Source organism: Sciurus carolinensis, chromosome 1, assembly GCF_902686445.1.
Source record: "Sciurus carolinensis chromosome 1, mSciCar1.2, whole genome shotgun sequence".
NCBI classification, from domain to species: Eukaryota; Metazoa; Chordata; class Mammalia; order Rodentia; family Sciuridae; genus Sciurus; species Sciurus carolinensis.
The window spans coordinates 189,693,007-189,711,941 of NC_062213.1; the positions used below are offsets into that span (position 1 = coordinate 189,693,007).

Genomic DNA, 18,935 nt, shown 5'->3' on the forward strand with positions numbered 1-18,935 from the left:
GGCCCTGACTCGAAATTTAAAAATTTTAAATTTTTTAAAAAGGAGGGAGGGAGCTGGGGATGTGGGTCAATGGTTAAGTGCACCTGCATTCAGTCCCCAGTACCAACCAACCAACAAACAATGTTAGACACTCAAGAATGAAAAACATAAAATAATGTCTAGTACTAGTCCAATCAAAAGTTACAAGGAGGGGCTGGAGTTGTGGCTCAGTGATAGAGCGCTTGCCTAGCATGTACGAGTTCAATCTTCAGCACCACATAAAAATAAAGGCATTGTGTCCACCTATAACTAAAACAAAATATTTTTTTAAAAAAAGTTACAAGGGCTGGGGATATAGCTCAGTTGGTTGAGTGCTTGCCTTGCAAGCACAAGGCCCTGGGTTCAAATCCCCAGCACTGCCAAAAAAAAAGTTACAAGACTGACTGGCAGGCTAAGTGGTAGTGCAGGCCTGTAATTACTGTTCACAGCGCTTTGGGAGGCAGAGATAGGGGGATCACAAATTCAAGGCCAGCCTGGGCAGTTTAGAAGACCCTATCTCAAAATGAAAAACAGGGCTAGAGCACCCCTGGGCTCAAGCTTTGTTACTGGACTTAAAAAAAAAAAAAAAAAAAAAAAGTTTATAATACATGCCAGGAAGATTTGACTAGTTAGCAGAAACAGACTGAGCAATTACGGGGAGGTGATAGGATTGATAGGCAAAGGTATGAAGATACCTGTATATTCAAGTATATAAAGTAAAACATAAACATATTGGAGGTATTTTAGCCTTCTTGCAAATTATGGAGTATGATCTCAGTCTCTGTTATTTTTATTGTCTTTGTTCTTGTGGTGTTTATGATTTGGTAAAATTTAAATATTCTCTTGTAAACTTGAATTATAGAAGCATAGTGTTTTAGGTTAGAAAGAATTTTTTAAAAGATAATCTTGTCCACCCTCTCATTATAAAAAGTAAAGATTTCAGGTGGGCATGGCGACACATACCTATAATCCCAGAAATTTGGGAGGCTCAAGTAGGAGAATCACAAGTTCCAGGCCAGCCTTAGAAACTTAGCAAGACTCAGTAAAAACAAGAAAAATGACTGGGGATGTAGCTCAGTGGTAAAGCACCCCTAAGTTCAATCCCTAGTACTAAAAATAAATAAATAGAAATATTTCATTTGTTCTGAAATATAAAATTTCCCCCACATTTTAACATCTCCTCTATCTTATCTATCATTATGTGTCTCACATATAGTGGCATCTGAGATTTGATGAAATAATGTAGAGGTCCATTGGAATTGTGATGTTTCTGTGATTACTAGTAGTAGAATTCATGACTTCTGTTTAACATTATTAGCTCTACTTGGAAAACTTCCTTTTTTCTTTTCTTTTTCTTTTTCTTTCTTTCTTTCTTTCTTTTTTTTTTTTTTGTGGTGTTGGGAATTGAACCCAGGGCCTTGTGCATGCAAGGCAAGCACTATACCAGCTGAGCTATATCCCCCACCCCTGAGTTTTTCTTTATGTCCAGATCTGCCTATTTTATTTTTAAATCTGCCCATTTTAATATTTTTGTTTCAGGAAGTCTATTCTGTCTCTCCAGTTCACAGTGATCTTTTCATCCTTTCTGTTGCCATCATTGACTACATCTTTCCTTTGATAATTAAACTTCTATTTATTTGCTGTATTATTATGTAACTGAGGTTTTGTCTGTCTTCTTAACTAAATTATAAGCTCTTGAAATCAAGGGAAAAATTGTATATACTTCTTTGTGTCTTTGAGTGACTTCTTGATAAATATTCATTGATTGATAAGGGTTCTATAATTAGTAGTTAACCATTAATACAACCTGAAGTTTATTAAGACACAATATTATATAATGGTTAAAAGAATCACTTATAAAACATTTAGAACAGCACAAGTGCCAGATAGATGTTAACCATTCTAACACTACCATTACCACTATTATTACTTCTAGTTACTCCTGCTGTCATATCAGTTATCTTTTCCTGTGCCATGCATTGTGCTAAGCATTTTATACATGCACTGTTTTATTTTTCCTCATAATAACCTTACAAGTTAGGAATTGTTAAAATAATTTATCAGGTTAGGAAACAGAGATTACACTGCTTGTCAGGGTCCCAAAGCTGAAATGTGGCTGTGGTAGAGTGAAACCCACACTTAACGCTTCTTAAAATGCATGATCTTGCTATTCAGCCCCTCTTTCAAATTTTGAGGGATTTGGTAACTGCCTAGTGAACTAAAGGCAGAAAAGAAGAGATTTCACCAATAAAAAAATGTGGGAAAAAGAAAAGAAGGAAGGAGGAACTTATTTTTCCCTCTGCTAGAGGACTTTCCCTTATAAATCCATTGTTTTGAGTGGTGGCTAGACCTTCTGAGAGGAAGTAGATGTACAGCTGCCCTTTGCTGCTGACTCTTAGTCAGTTGCTGGTGGCTTGGCTGTTAGTGACAGATGAGTGTGTGACACTTTTTCAGGAATGAATTCTTGTTATATCTGGCAGAATAGAATAGTTGATATGGAATTGCGTGGCAGTTTGCTCCATAATTCTACTCCCTGTTGCTCAGATGTAGTTGTGATTGCTAGGTCTCTCCTTTCACTCAAGTTGGTATACGAACAGTCACATCTCAGGACTGCTGCTTCTGCTTGCTCCATGACCACACGGTGTGTTTGTATATTACCCTGAGCTGTCAGCAAAACATTTTGCTGAATTTCCTTTTCTGTTGTCACTTTGCAACCTTCTTTTCCCTGGCCTTTCTTAGTTGTGTAAAGTCAGTTTCTTTTTTGGCTGTTCCATCCCAGAGAAGGAGCAGTTATTGCAGAGAGAAGCTTGAAATATGAAGTGAGACATCATAGAGATTAAAATGAATGGTTAGACAGTTGGCAAGATGAAATGAGACTTACTCCGTGCCTGATGTGCCATTCGGCTCCAATTATGGCCTTCCTCCTTCATTTCTAAACCCTCCACTATATTCAGAACAGCACTGGGTACTCCAATGCCTTGTCTGTAGAGGGGCTTAAAGAAAGGTTACAGCCTAGTACCATGTTCTTCATCCCTAAATGGGGAAGTAAATGGGGGTGAGACCTTTCCATAAAAACCAAGTGTGTGTTCCCTCATGGAATTGCACTTTGGCTCTCCATTTGTCTGGGAGTCTAGAATACATGCCCATGTTGGCTTCTTCCCAGTTACTTGTCCCAGATTTTTACTTATCACCAACTAAAGATCACTTTCTTTTGTCATTGGCTATAAATAAAAAGAGAAAGCATTTGAAAATGAAGAATACGGGGGCTTATGTGAATTATTGACTTATTTCTAGTAATCCTTTGAACTGATTTGTTGAAGTCTGCTGAGTTCGTGGGAATGGGGTATGCAGAGGTTTGTTTTTCAGTGCATCTTACTTGTTTTTCATGTTAACTCCTGTGTGAATTTAATGCTCAATTGATGATTATGGCTGAAAGAAATCTGGTACACACAAATGTTAGGAGTAAGATTTCTACATATTTGAGGGAAATTATTTGATATTATAATTAATCAAAGTCAAAATAAGCCTATTTTGATGATGGATAATTTAAAGTCAGTCTCTCTCTTTAGTTGGGATTGAACCCAGGAGCATTTTGCCTCTGAGCTGAACCCTAGTGTTTTTATTTTTGAGACAAAGTCTTGCTAAGTTGCCAAGGCTGACCTTGAACTTGAGATCCTCTTCGACTCAGCTTCCCTGATAGCTGGAATTACAGATCTGTGGCACCAAGCTCAACCTGAAGTATTTCAAACTATATCGTTTTGATGATTTGGGTATTCCTAGAAATTGGCATTAGGTTGAGAAAGGAAAATTAACTTTGTAACTGAAAGTTATCAAAGTCATCATTGTAGATCCTATAAAATTTAAGTAGATCCATAACAGGGAACTGAGTCAAGATGAAGATACAAGAAATATTCAAATAAGTCTTTTTTTTCAGAGCTGAGAATACTTTGCAAATAAAATCTCAGTTTCATATAGCATCTCTCAAGCATTTTTTTTTAAGTGTGGTTTACAAATGAACTGGAGGGATAAAGTGAAATCTTACCCCCCAGTTGCCAGTAATCATTAGACTAAGAACTAGTGTCCAGATTTCCAAATCACAGTTTAAATGTATATTCTTTTGGACAATCAGATGGATCCTACTAAAAAGAGAGCCTAATTTTGGACATTTATGGGGAAAATTTCTACAGAAAGGTTGATACTAGAAGAAACCAATTTTGAAGGTAAAAGTGATCCCCCAATTTTATTCTTAAGAGCAATGGTATGATTAGAGCCTGAAGAGTGATAAAGGTAAGAACAAAAGGTGGAATTGCCCCCAAAAGATAATAGAAAGCTCTAGAATTACCAGATGTAAATGGTCCTTGATAGATGTTTAGTGTGCTCAAGAAGTAAGATACTGGAGTTTAGAAGTCTCTTTTCCTTGGCTACTGTTCCAAAGTCAAATCAAGACAAGAAGGTTTCTCATATTGATTCAGTGTAGGCCCAGAGCTGGTCTCATTCCTTTACAAAATTGGAAATTTCTCATGGCTTTAGATCACAAGTAAGCTCTTTTTCTTGGTTCTCACAGTCACATACTTTATCTGTCCACCCCAGGAGTTCCATTTCTGTCCTGCTAACTCTTTTGGGCTTCATTCTAGTAACCCAAACTGATTCGTCAGTATTTCCTTGTGTCTGGAGAGAGTCTGGTTATATTTGTCAGTTCAGCCCCACCCTGTGTTTCAACAGGAAGTGGGTGGGTGCTTAAGCCTATGAAGCATTCCTTCTTGTAGTTGTTGCATGGTAGTGAGGACTTCTAAAGAAAATTCATACTGTAAACATTTTAGTATACTGACTTAGATTACAATAAGACGGTGTGTTGCCTATAGTTGTGTGTGTGTAGAGGTGGTGGTACCAGAGACTGAACTCAGGCCCTTGCTCATGCTAGGCAAGCACTCTTCCACTGAGCTGTATCCCTAGTCCTTTTTTAAGTTGAGGCAGGATCTTAATAAGTTGCCCAGGATGGCCTCAAACTTGTGATCTTCCTGCCTCATTCTCCTGAGTAACTGGGATGACAGGTGTTTTCCACTACACCTGGCTGGTTTGCCATTTTAAAGTCAGATGATTATTCAACTTTTAAACTCTTGAATCCATGGAATATGTATATTTTAACATAAATAAATTTGCTTCTTTCAAGAGGAAACTAAAGTAAACCTCTTCTCTTATGCTGCCATCCAGAGTGCTGTTAACTGTAAAATGGTGGAAAATGCTGAAGTGAAAGCAGAAGTCCTGATTGCCACAAATACAGCATCCCCACATGTTCCCATCCCCTGCTACTGCTGATCAGCATTTTGGTGATATGTTTCAAAGAGGAACTGCCTTGAGAAGCATTTCTGTTGTAGTGGTTACTGCTGTTGTCCAGATATAGCTTGCTTTTTGGATGTGACCTTAGAATTCTGCAGGTATTATCAGTGACTTTGGCTTTCAATGCACCATTGTTTATTTATCATAAACAATAATAAACATCAATCCAGAATGACTTACCTCCCTCTCACATGCAACGTTCTTTTATTGCCACCTCCTGCCTCTCATCCCTTTCCTCATCTTACTCCACCCCATGCTGTTGGGAGCAGAGTTATACGAGTCAAAAATTTGAGTGAATTTGAGTGAATGTCAAAGTCTCTTTTTTACTTTACACTGACCAAATGTTATATGTAACTATTCCATGGTAACTTCCAGCACACAGACTCAGAAGAGTCTCACTGTTTGAGGGGACCTGATAAAGCCTCTCATCCAGTTCCTTTCAAAAGTATGACATGCCAGTGTCATAGCACTGACAGCTGAGACAGGTCAGTATACTACCAGGCCATGGCTAGGAATGGATTCTGAAGTCTCGTATTTGTTTTTGGAGTCATTCCCAGAAAGTGAAACTAGTCAGGGGTGAAGATAGAGATTGCTGCTGGTTTCTTCCTAGATATTTGAAACTTGTCTAAAAGTCAGTTTTTCCTTTGGGCTTCCTTGGGTAAGCCCCCTCCCAGACCAGTCTAGGACCCTCCCAGGGTATAAATAACTTAACCCAGGACTCTGTCTGAAACATCGTTTGGACCATTCTGGATCCTGCAGATCTTGGTAACTAACAATGCAGGCCTCCAGAAGGAGCTAGATATATGGCCTCTGCCTCTTGGGTTCAGAACCCAAGTGGAGGTTGGCTAAGTGAGAAGGTAATGGCAGCTTAGGTAGAAGTAAATCCAAAAAAAATTAGAGCTAGGAAGCTTCTTAAAGATCATTAGTTTAGTCCCTTTATTTGGTAGATGAGGACACTGAGTCCAGAGTAAGAATTGTAATATCTCTGATTTATAAGGCAATATAAAGGTTATCCAGTTTGACCGCCCAATACCTTCTTTTTAAAAAATATTTTAAATTTGTTTTAATTAGTTATACGTGACAGTAGAATGCACTTTGATACATCATAAATAATGGAGTTATTTTCTCATTATTCTGGTTATACATAATGTAGAATACCACCAACCATATAGTTATATATGTACATGGGTAATAATGTCTGATTCATTTTACTATCCTTCTTATCCCCATACCTTCTCCCCTCCGTTCACTCCCCTCTACCTAATTAATCTAAAGTAACTCTATTCTTCCCTAACCTCTGCTCCCATTGTTAATTAGCACCCGCATGTCAGAGAAGACATTTGACTTGGTTTTTTGGGGTTGACTTATTTTCCTTAGCATGATACGCTTCAGCTCTATCCACTTACCAGCAAATGCCATAATTTCATTCTTCTTTAAGGCGGAATAATTGAGCTGCTATAAAAGCTGCATCACTGTAATATGCTGATTTTAAGTCCTTTGGTTATAAACCAAGAATGGGATAGTTGGGTCAAATGATGGTTCCATTCTAAGTTTTCTGAGGAATCTCCATACTGCTTTCCATAGTGGTTGCTCCAATTTGCAGTCCCACCGGTGACGTATCAGTGTACCCTTTCCCCCACATCCACGTCAACATTTATTGTTGTTTATATTCTTGATAATTGCCATTCTGACTGGTGTGAAATGAAATCTTTGAATAGTTTTGATTTGCATTTCTCTAATTGCTAAAGGTGTTGAACATTTTTTTCATACATTTGTTGATCAATTGTATTTCTTCTTCTGTAATTGGGTTATTTGGTTTTTTGTTGTTAAGTTTTTTGAGTTCTCTATATATCCTAGAGATTAATGCTCTGTCTGAGGTGCATGTGGTAAAGATTTTCTTCCATTCTTTAGGCTCTTTCTTCACATAATTGATTGTTTCCTTTGCTGAGAAGCTTTTTAGTTTGAAATCATCCCATTTATTGATTTTTGATTTTTACTTTTTGCAGTCAGATCCTAAGCCCACATGGTGAAGATTTGGGCCTACTTTTTCTTCTATTAGGCGCAGGGTCTCTGTTCTAGTGCCTAAGTCTTTGATGCACTTTGAGTTGAGTTTCATTAAGGGTGAGAGATAGGGGTTTAATTTCATTTCATTACATGTGAATTTTCAATTTTCCCGGCACCATTTATTGAATAGTCTATCTTTTCTCCACTGAATGTTTTTTGCACCTTTGTCTAGTATAAGATAACAGTATTTATGTGGATTTGTCTCTGTGTCTTTTGTTTTGTACCATTGGTCTATGTGTCTGTTTTGGTGCCAATAACATGCCATTTTTGTATAGTTTAAGATCTGGCCCAATACCGTCTTGTCCTCTAGGAATTTTTCCTTCAACATGCCTGATATCTGGTCATCTAGAGACTGAGGGAACTTACAACCTTATCTAAAGAGAACCTATTCTACTGTAGGACAGCTCTAGAAAAGAAACTAGGTAACTAGATAGTTACTTCCATGTCATTTATCTTTTCAGCAAGTCTAATTTAATTCCTGTCCTATGCAAACACACACACATAAGGTAGGACCTTCTTAAAGCTCCAAATGAGCAAATAGCACTATAGCATATAATTTTCCCAGAGTAAAATATGACTGAAAAAGATCTTTACTGATTCCATAAAGACTGGGCATTATACTCTTTCATGTATCCATAACAATAACAAGTCCTCCTCCTAATACTACTGTTTTTTGCTATATGTTTATTTTTCCTGTCCTAGGGATTGAACCTAGGTAGATCTACATTCCCAGCTCTTTTAAATTTTAATTTATTGTTTTGGTACTGGGGATGGAACACTGGGGCACTTTACCACTGAGCTATACCCCCAGTCCTTATTTTTTATTTTGAAACAGGGTCTCAAAGCTGAGGCTGTTCTTAAACTTGGAATCCTTCGGCCTTAGCCTCTAGAGTTGGTGCAATTATAGGTATGTGCTCTCACATGTAGCTCTGTAACTTCTTTTTTTTCCACCTAAGAACCACTGCTTTCTTGGTTCTCTTCACATTTCATTTCTTTCCCTAACACTAACATTTAACTCTTTAGTTTGCACTAATAAGGAAACATACATTTTATCACTGTGCATTTAACTGTACAAAGCTACAAGGAAAGAGCAGCAGGTGGTGGTCAAGTAGGCTAGACTCACCCCTGCAACTTGCCTGTGGTTTCTCAGTTCATATGTACCATCTGTGCTATGGTGTGGCCCTCTTTCTGCTCTCTCCTTCTTATTCTTTTTTTTTTTTTTTTTTGCTGTGCTGGGGAATGAACCCAGGGCCTTGTGCTTGCAAGGCAAGCAAGTACTCTACCAACTGAGCTATATCCCCAGCCCACTGCTCTCTTCTTCTTGTGAAGAGTTTTCCAGTTGGTCTTATCTCTAGCTTTTTCCTATCCCAATATAAATTCTGTTGAATGATGTTGAATGATTTGTCTAAATTGCAAAATTGACCTGTACTGCCTTAATTCAGTTGTTTCTTAACACCCAGTGTTATACAAATTTTCCAGTAATGTGCTTCTGATTTTGGGAGATCTTTTGTCAACTGGAGTCCATAAGAAAATTAAACCTTAATGCCATTAGCCATTTATTGTATGTAATGTGTTGACGTCTTTGCTCTGTATCTAGAATGGTGCTAGTTATGTACAGTCTTGAGGACAACTGAGAAGAAAATCACTAATCATTTTCTTTGTTCTGTGATGCAGACAAGAAACCCAGTTAGGAAAGACTGGAGAAGAAAAATAGTGTCTGTTTTTCAGGAGGCCCAGGAGCATAGCTGGGAGCAACTTCAGGGGAAAACCATCAAATTTCATTGAAGTCTAGGGTTTTATTTTTAATTTTTATGTGAATATTACATTCTACTGTATAGTATATGTCCATGGTTAAAACTGCATTTAATTTTTTTTTTTTCTTTAATTTTGAAACAGGGTCTCACTAAGTTGCTTAGGGTCTTGCTGGTTGTGCTAAGATTTGTCTTGAACTCGTAATCCTCCTGCCTCAGCCTCCAAACTCACATCCCCAATGCTTTTTATTTTATTTATTTATTTGTTTGTTTGTTTGCTTGTTTATTTACTTTTGAGACAGAGTCTAAGTTGCTTAGGACCCCTAACTTGCTGAGGCTGATCTTGAACTTGTGATCCTCCTGCCTCAACCTCCTGAGTTATAGGTGTGAGCCAATATGCTCACCTAGAGGGCATTTTATATATGTTATATTATTCCATGTCTCTACAAAAGTTGTCCAGGATCACAGTTAGTAAAAAGTCAGAGTACTAACCCATGTATATCTCATCTCCCAAACCCATGCATTTTCTACTACTTGAAGCTAAATTGAGAGTTGAGAGCCTAGAGTTTTTTTGTTTTGTGTTTTTTTTATACTGGGGATTTGGGGGCAGAACCCCAGGGGTGTTTAACCACTGAGTCACATCCTCAGCCCTTTTTTTATTTTGAGACAGGGTCTCACTAAGTTGCTTAGGACCTCGCTTAGTAACTGAGGCTGACTTTGAACTTGTGATCCTCCTGCCTCAATCTCCCAAGCTGCTGGGATTATAGGTATGTACCTCTGCGCCTGGCTGAGCCTGGAAGTCTTTTTGGCCATTTCTAAATTTAACTTCTTAGGAATATAAGATTTTTTTTTTCTTGGTCAAGTACAGATCATGCATAATTTCACACTTCTTCTGCAGAAGATGACTAACTATTGATTATGCAAAAGAAAAATGAATAATTGTGCAATAGCAGATATACTTTTCTAATTGTTTTGTCTTGATAGATATTGATGTCTTGTTATTTCTTGAGTATTCTCTAGCTAGTTATAGGAGCTGGCTTTTCTTGGCAAGAGAAAGCTTTCTCTTGCCAGGTACAGTGATACACACCTGTAATCCCAGTGACTAGGGAGACTGAAGCAGGAAGATCACAAGTTTGAAGCCAGCCTCAGCAATTTAGTGAGACCTGTCTCAAAATAAAAAGGACTTGGGCCCTTTCTCTGCGGAATCACCATGGCGGCTGGGACCCTGTACACATTATCCTGAAAATTGGAGGGCCTTCAAGGCCCTCGTCGCTGCTCAGTACAGTGGGGCTCAGGTCCGCATGCTCTCTGCACCACCCCATTTCCACTTTGGCCAAACCAACCACACCCCTGAATTTCTCCGCAAATTTCCTGCTGGCAAGGTTCCAGCATTTGAGGGTGATGATGGATTCTGTGTGTTTGAGAGCAATGCCATCGCCTACTATGTAAGCAATGAGGAGCTGCGGGGAAGTACTGCAGAGGCAGCAGCCCAGGTGGTGCAGTGGGTGAACTTTGCTGATAGTGACATAGTGCCTCCAGCTAGTACCTATGTTCCCTACCCTGGGCATCATGCACTACAACAAACAGGCCACTGAGAATGCAAAGAAAGAGGTGAGGCGAATTCTGGGACTGCTGGATGCTCACTTGAAGACAAGGACTTTTCTGGTGGGCGAATGAGTGACACTGGCTGACATCACAGTTGTCTGCACCCTGTTGTGGCTCTATAAACAGGTCTTGGAGCCTTCTTTCCGCCAGGCCTTTCCCAATACCAACTGCTGGTTCCTCACCTGCATTAACCAGCCCCAGTTCTGGACTGTCTTGGGGGAGGTGAAACTGTGAGAAGATGGCTCAGTTTGATGCTAAGAAGTTTGCAGAAAGCCAGCCTAAAAAGGACACCCCACAGAAAGAGAAGGGTTCACGGGAAGAGAAGCAGAAGCCCTAGGCTGAGTGGAAAGAGGAGAGAAAGGCAGCTGCCCCAGCTCCAGAGGAAGAAATGGATGAATGTGAGAGGCACTGGCTGCTGAGCCCAAGGCCAAGGACCGCTTTGCTCACCTGCCTAAGAGTGCCTTTGTGTTGGATGAATTTAAACACAAATACTCCAATGAAGACACGTTCTCTGTGGCTCTGCCATATTTTTGGGAGCATTTTGATAAGGATGGCTGGTCCTTGTGGTACGCTGAGTACCGCTTCCCTGAAGAGCTTACCCAGACCTTTATGAGTTGCAACCTCATCACTGGAATGTTTCAGCGATTGGACAAACTGAGGAAGAATGCTTTTGCCAGTGTCATCCTCTTTGGAACCAATACTAGCAGCTCCATTTCTGGAGTCTGGGTCTTCAGAGGCCAGGAGCTTGCCTTTCCGCTGAGTCCAGATTGGCAGGTGGACTACGAGTCATATACCTGGCGGAAACTGGATCCTGGCAGTGAGGAGACCCAGACGCTGGTTTAAGAGTACTTTTCCTGGGAGGGGGCCTTCCAGCATGTGGGCAAAGCCTTCAATCAGGGCATGGTCTTCAAGTGAACATCTCTTGCCATCGCCTCGCTGCCTGCACCTGCCCTTCAGGGAGGTGGGGGTCATTAAAGGAAACTGAACATTGAAAAAAAAAAAGGACTTGGGATACAGCTCAGTGGTATGAAGTGCCCTTGGATTCAATCCTTAGTATCAAAAAGAAAAAAATAAAAAGTAAGCCATCTTGTTATTGAAAACTTGGTTTCAGGTAAACCCTACACAGATGACACTTAGTAACTCCATTTGGGTTTGCTTACCCAAAGCACTTGGAAAAACATAAATGCTCAAGCACCAGGATATTAGAATTTGCTCCTTACCCCCTGTATGACATTTACCTAGCTATCTGGAATCCAATTTCCATTAGGTGTCCAGAGGGAAAGTCTGGAATACACTGGGAAGTGGTCACATTCAACACAGAATTTCCAGGTGGTCTGTTTTTGTAGCTTCTCTGAGAAACTTGAACAGTACACAAATGGATGGAATCCCAGTGACTTTTCTTCTTGTTCCCTCTTCCCCCCACTCCCAGTGCTGGGGATCAAACCCAGGGCCTAGCACATACTACGTAAGTACTCCACCACTGAGCTACATCCCCAGCCCTTTGTGTTTATTTATTTTTAATTTTTTAAAAAGATATTTTTAGTCGTAGATAGACACAATATTTTTGTTTTATTTTTTCATGTGATGCTGAGGATCAAACCCAGTGCCTCACACATGGTAGGCAAATGCTCTACCACTGAGCTCCAGCTCCAGCCCCATTTATTTTTAATTTTAAGACAGGGTCTTGCTAAGTTGCAGATGCTGGGCTTGATTTTCCATCCTCCTGCCTCATCCTCCTGAGCAGCTGGAATTACAGGCATGTGCCACCACATCCAACTTCATAGTAACTGTTTTGAATCATTCCTGACTCTTCCCTACCTAGTTCTTCCAGAAGGTTTGAATTTGGGAATCTGAGGGAGGGCACCCCAAGAATGTTGTACAGAGCCCTGTGAAATTCTTTTGTTTGTAACCTCCTGCCTGCCTTCTTGTTCTAGACTCTTTTCACTAGGGTTAAAATTATTAAAGATTGCATCTTAGTACCTAATACTGTTTACATGAAGTAAAAGAGGGAAAAAGTTAAACTGGAATGTCTGGAGTTTGGATTAGAAACCTGTTGAGTTAAAGGAGGAATTTAGCAGAAAAATGGAATGGAAATCATTTCCTAAGAGAGTAGACAAGTATTCAGGAAATACCTCTGCACCCCAAAGATAGGCACAGCTGCCACACAGTGACTATTAAAGGGAGGTTCACTGTTATAAGCAAACAGCTGATTCTCTTGGTTCTTGGGCTGTTGCTGTTGGTGACAGGAAATCTTGTTCCCCAAGCTGCTGGCTTCCTGTTTTATTTTTACTTGTAGCAGATCACAATGTCCATAACAAGGAGCAGTCTGTTCCAAAAGGTTCTACTCCCTTTTTGAGCCTGACGAGCTTTTTTTTTTTTTTTTTGGTTAGACAATATGTTGGTTTGCTTTTAGGATCTGTGATGGTTAGTTTGGTTTAAGCATTTTGTATCCACTATCAACATTTTTGGTGATGAGCTGGTGTTTTAAGATATGATGTAAGTAAACCTCTGCTTTTTTTTTTTATTTAAAGAGGCATTTATAATATTGGGGGCTTGCATATGCTACTTTTATGCCTTGTCTTTTCATTTGAAGTGAATTTGCCATTTTCCCTAGTATTAAAACCATTTGGCCATTTTAGATTTAGATTCTCAAGATAGAGAAACAGTACCAGACCAGTGTGCTTTAACTGTAGTCGTATTCACTGTGTTGAAATTGAAACCTTCTCCTAAACTTGTAAAATTAGGAATTTGGTAATCTAAATCTAAAACAATAGCTCAGCATGAACCTGAAGTGCTGGAGGATTTCCTAGGGAAAGGGGCTTAACTGCTTGACTAAGAAACAGTAACTGCAAGTTTCCGGGTCTGCTGCAGTCACTTCCTGCTGTCTCTAGATCCCTTTGGCCCAGGTGAATAGAACCCAGTGGGAGAGGGAGAGAGAGGCTTTGGGTACAAGAGAAGGGATCAGGGAATCTTTTAACATAGTTGGCTTAAAATCCTGTTTGACATATTGAACATTTAAAATTATTCTTCATATTCTTTTATTCTGTCAATTTACGGACTAAACTTTACTACTGTTAACAGATACTGGCAGCTAGCATTTAGTTGTACTTTAACAGTCATTCATCTAGGAGGAACTGGAGAAGTTATGTCCTGATGTATATCAATGGAATCACTATTGGCAGCTTGATTTCATTTTGGAGATTATCAGATGACAGAAGCTCTTTTTTGATCCATATAATTGGTGGCCTAGAATCTGATCTGTCTTGGTTATGGACGCCCCAAGGATAGAATCTGTACCATCCAGTGTTTGCTGAATGGACTTTTTTCTGACCATGCCTCCTTGCCTCTGGGGACTCTCTTTGGTTGGATCAGTAGTTGTAACTGTGTACCTCAGCCAGCAATCACCAGTTCAGAATATACAAGTTTATGTAATAAATTTATATAGCAGGTCTTCTAATAGCAAACCTTAAAAGAAATGGTGGTGGTGGGGGGGAGAAAAAAAAGGGGGTAAAGATTTTTCAAAGCTGTTTTGGATCAGAGCAAGACAAAAAGAAAAGACACAGCCCTAGTGTGCCTGGAATTTGTGGTTGAGTAATACTTTCCTGTTATTTCTGTTTTAGGTTGTTTTTCATCATTCAGAACATTGCCTGAAGCAGGTCCACCATGCCGTTAGTAACAAGAAACATCGAGCCAAGGCACCTGTGCCGTCAGACGTTGCCTAGCGTTAGAAGCGAGCTGGAATGCATGACCAACATCACCCTGGCAAATGTCATCCGACAGCTGGGCAGCCTGAGTGAGTGCCTCGGAGAGCCTGTGCTTTGCCCTCAGGGGTCGTTGGTGCTCTTTATTTAGTTTCCTTCTCCTCCCATGTTCCTGTTTCTCCCCCATCTGCCTTCTCTAGGTAATGTGAAATGTATCCCATCTCCCCCTCTCCAAAGAGAGGCTCCTTTTTTGGTACATATTCTTCCCCTCTATCCTTTCTCCATCTACCACCACCCTCTAGGTTCCGTCCCCCTCCCCCTCCACCTGCTTCAAAAGAAATCTGTGGGAAGGGTAGCAGGAAGAGCTGCAGCAAAAACTGCAGATGGAATGACAGAGCAGAATTCTCTGTGTGTAAAGTGGGAGGTTCACAGAGCAGTGTCTTGGGTCGGGAATGTGCCTCTAATTACAGGAGCTGTTCGATGTAGCCTGACTTTGTTGAAGCCTCAAATGTGCCAATAGCCTTTATCTACCCAACACCCTCCCCCACTTTCTTTCCAAAGAGGAGTAAAGCAAACATGTACTCAGAGAAATTCTGGCTGACTAGTCTACCCTGATACACATTTAATTGTGCTGCAAGCCCCCAGGTCCAAGTTCAGGGTACAAATTACTTCTGCAGTCTCTAGGGTATTGGGAGTTTTACAAGCTGTGTGAATACACAGTGACACAAATAGTAGCTGGAGCCATTCTTCTCTAGGAGAAGATGGGGGCTAGCCCAGTCTGTTTTGGAGCTGAGGGAAAGCCAGTTCAATTACATTTTTTTTTTTTAATTGGCAAGAATGAATGAGACTGCCATGGGTGGGGTACATGCATGTGGTTTGAATTTCATTCTGAATCAAGCTGACTTTGTTTGCTTGAAGCTGAGGTATGGGAAGGGCAGATGCTTGGATTGGCTCTGCATTTGTCTAGTGCCATCCCAGATCCCATAAGCATCTCCGTCAAAATGCGATTTTAGTGTGATGTTCCTTAGCAAAAGCATCTTGATGTGAATTATTTCAGATACTCACCCTCCTGTCGCATCACTGCCCTTAGTGAAGGCAGAGGAATATCAAGAAAGCCTGCATTCCCCCAGATAGTAATAGGTCCTGCCTTTAAAACAGGAGCCTGAGAAGATAGAGCTCTGTGACCAAATGATGTATGGAGTCTGAGATTCCTAAGCCTTCACTTAGTTCAGGGACCATCTGAATTGATCCAGGGCTTAGGGAAACCTGGATGGGGTGTCACAAAGAAATGAAACCCTGCCAGTGCCTGTCTTATACAAAGGAACATTGACAGTAGTGCAACAACAGTGCTGTGACAAAGAAGCACATGAAAGCTGCAGAGAACCTCACTGCTTCTTAAAAGCATCATTTCTGCTTCTGTCACCCTGAGAAGGCCAAATGGGTGGAAGTCAATTACATACTGGTTCCTTCTCCATAGGACACAGAACATCTAGCTAATGATGCTTCTTATTCTCACTCAGCAGGAGTTATGCTCCCTCTAAGGTGTTTTTCCAGGATAGTGTTGATGGATGCCATTGCAGACTTTCCTACTTGTGATCCAGCCACTCCTATGTTAAGGAAGCCCATCTAAGGGCTAGGGTTCTGTTTGTGCCTAAGGAAACAAGATTTCCTCACATTATGGAGCTAACTGACCCTTTGTTCATCCAGTAAACATGTATTGAACATATTTCATGTGCTGGATGCTGAGAAGATACAGTGATAAGAAATGGTTTCTGCCTTCCAGGAGTTCATACCTACCAGGAGAGATAGAAATAAGTAATTCTTCAAGGGATCATAGGGAGAGGGTGAGAAAGGAACTCAAATTTCTTGATTGTCTGCTTTTGCCAGGTTTGTTTGTTTGTTTTAAATATTTTTTTAGTTGAAGATGGACACAATACCTTATTTATTTATTTATTTTTATGTGGTGCTGAGGATTGAACCCAGTGCCTCACACATGCTAGGCAAGTGCTCTACCACTGAGCCACAAACCCGGCCCCTGCTTTTCCAGGTTTTGATAGGATCTTGATATGATCTCATTTAATTCTTCTCAATAGTCCTATAAGGGTAGGAAGTTCTTTTCTCCTTTTTCAGATAAAATAAAAGCTCAGAAAAGTAAGGTAACTTCTTCTCTAAAGAGACACAGCCAGTAGATGGGCTGGGATTGTGGCTCAGTGGTAGAGCACTTGCCTTGCATGTGTGAGTCTCTGGATTCGATCCTTAGCACCACATAAAATGAATAAATAAAATAAAGGTATTGTGTCTGTCTACAACTAAAAAAATTAAAAAAAAAAAAAAAAAAAAGAGACACAATCAGTAGAAAGCAAAGTCAATATTTACTTATTTTTTGGTACTTGGGATAGAACCCAGGATCTTGTGTATGATCAGCATGCACTGTACCACTGAGCTACACTCTCAGCCTCAAAGCCAATATTTAAACTTAGCCTTCTTAAGAATTTCTTTGCTCAGTCCTTTACTCTGTCCCTGCCAACAATGCCCTAGTTCAGACCTTAATTGACTTTGACCTAAACTATTGATGTAGTCTACCTTTGACCTCCTTTTTCTTGAGCCCCTTTGATTTGTCACCTATATCTCCGCCAGAGTGATCTACCTAAAACACAGTTCTCACTTTTTACTTTTATAATTCTGAACTTTTGATTTGAAGAGGGCATAGGGAATGAACTGAGGAGTGCTTTGCCAACTGAGCTACATTCCCTTTTCTTATCTTTTTTTTTTTAAGACAGGGTCTTGCTAAGTTGCTAAGGCTAGCCTTGAACTTAATTGAGATCCTCTTGCCTCATTCTCCCAAGTCACTGGGATTACAGGAGTGTACCACCATGCCCAGCTAAGAATACAAATCTTAAGCATTTATCTTCCTGGTTCCTCACTATGGAATAATCTAAGTTCCTTGGCCTAGCATTTAAGACTCTTGAGACCTGTCTTCCTTTCTAGTTTCATTTGCTACAATTTGTCATCTCCTAGTTTACAATCTTTACATTTCACAATCTTTTAAATTCATATTTCCATGTAGTGCTATTGCTGGACAACCCCTGCCCTCTTTGTCTACCTGGTTAGCTGTAGCTGATCCTTCAAGGCCAGATCCGGAATCTCCTTCAGATTGGGATAAGTGCTCCTCTGAGCTCCCATTACCTGCCTATATTGTTATCTACCACATTATATTGCAAATAAGCTATGTCTCTTATGCTAAATTAAAAGTTGGTTGAAAGCAGAAATCCTGTTGTTCGTCCTTGAACTTCTGTGTCGACCTGGCACCCAGTAGAAGTTCAGTAAATGTTGAATGATTCATGTCTGTTTGTTCCCCACCATTCTGTGCTGTTGGTACATGGAGAATACAGGGGAGGAAAGAATGCTCTCTATGAGAAGTGGGAGGACAGGTGGGGAAAGGAAGGCTTCTAGAAGAGGTTATATTTAAAGTGGGCTTTGAAGGATTTCGTCTAGCAGAAAGGGGCTCAGGGGTGGACTTTCACCTTGGCCTCATGCATTGTACTCTAACCAGAACTGTCTCTTCTGATAGTGAAAATCTGGTTATGAAATAGATAAAGCATAAAACTGAAAATTCTGGGCTGGGAATGCAGTTCAGTGGTAGAGTCCTTGCCTGGCATGTGCAAGGCCCTGAGTTTGATCCCTAACATGCACATACATGAAAAGAAACCCTAAAAATTCCTCTGGGCATAGTAGCACATGCCTATAATCCCAACTACTTGGGAGGCTGCGTCAGAGGATCATGAGTTAGAGGCCAACCTGGGCAATTTAGTGAAATCTTGTTTCAAAATAATATGAAAAATGCTGGGGATGTAACTCAGTGGTAGAGCACTTGCCTAGCATGTGTCCTAAGTTCAGTCCCCAGAACTGGGAAGGGACTGGGGGGGAACCTAAAAAAGTTCAGAACCACAAATTCCTTAGTGGTAGCACATTCAGAATTCTTATTTTCCTTCAGTATGGTGAGGTCACATTCACATTTTAGCTTGCCTTGTTTTAGGAAATAAAAGCACAGTCAGCCACTCAGCACTTTGGATCAGTATTGTGGCTATTCAGGAGACTGGAACCCCTACTTCGGTCATTAGGGAATCATGCTCTGATACTGGATTTTCTGACTGATGGCATGGGGGAGCTTCAGGACTCCCACTCAACTTCCATAAGAGCAGCTGCACATTTTTTTTAAATATTTTTTTTTAGTTGTCGATGGGCCTTTATTTTATTTATTTATGTGGTGCTGAGGATTGAACCCAGTGCCTCACACATGCTAGGCAAGTGCTCTGCCACTGAGCCACAACCCCAGCCCCACAGCTGCACATTTTAAAAAATGAGTTTTACCTGTTCTACTTCCACATAACATTTTGTTTGAAGAATTCTGTCAAGGAAAAAAAACTTTTAAGACTGCTCTGAAATATTCTGCAAAATG

At 40.2% G+C, this 18,935-nt stretch overlaps 1 protein-coding gene and 1 pseudogene across 2 annotated transcripts in view; both read left to right on the plus strand.

The window, feature by feature from the left end:
- The window catches only part of Wasf2 (WASP family member 2), a 73,232-nt gene that overhangs the window by 36,003 nt on the left and 18,294 nt on the right, over positions 1 to 18,935 (plus strand). Inside the window, exons 1-2 of one of the 2 annotated variants that reach the window (XM_047546601.1) lie at positions 9,917 to 9,937; positions 14,396 to 14,568. In XM_047546601.1, the coding sequence (XP_047402557.1) occupies positions 14,439 to 14,568 (130 nt within the window). In that variant the 5' untranslated portion in view covers positions 9,917 to 9,937; positions 14,396 to 14,438. Of the gene's footprint in view, positions 1 to 9,916; positions 9,938 to 14,395; positions 14,569 to 18,935 lie in introns of those variants that run through there. The other variant, XM_047546593.1, reaches the window with a different exon arrangement.
- Positions 10,381 to 11,787, plus strand: LOC124980731 (elongation factor 1-gamma-like; annotated as a pseudogene).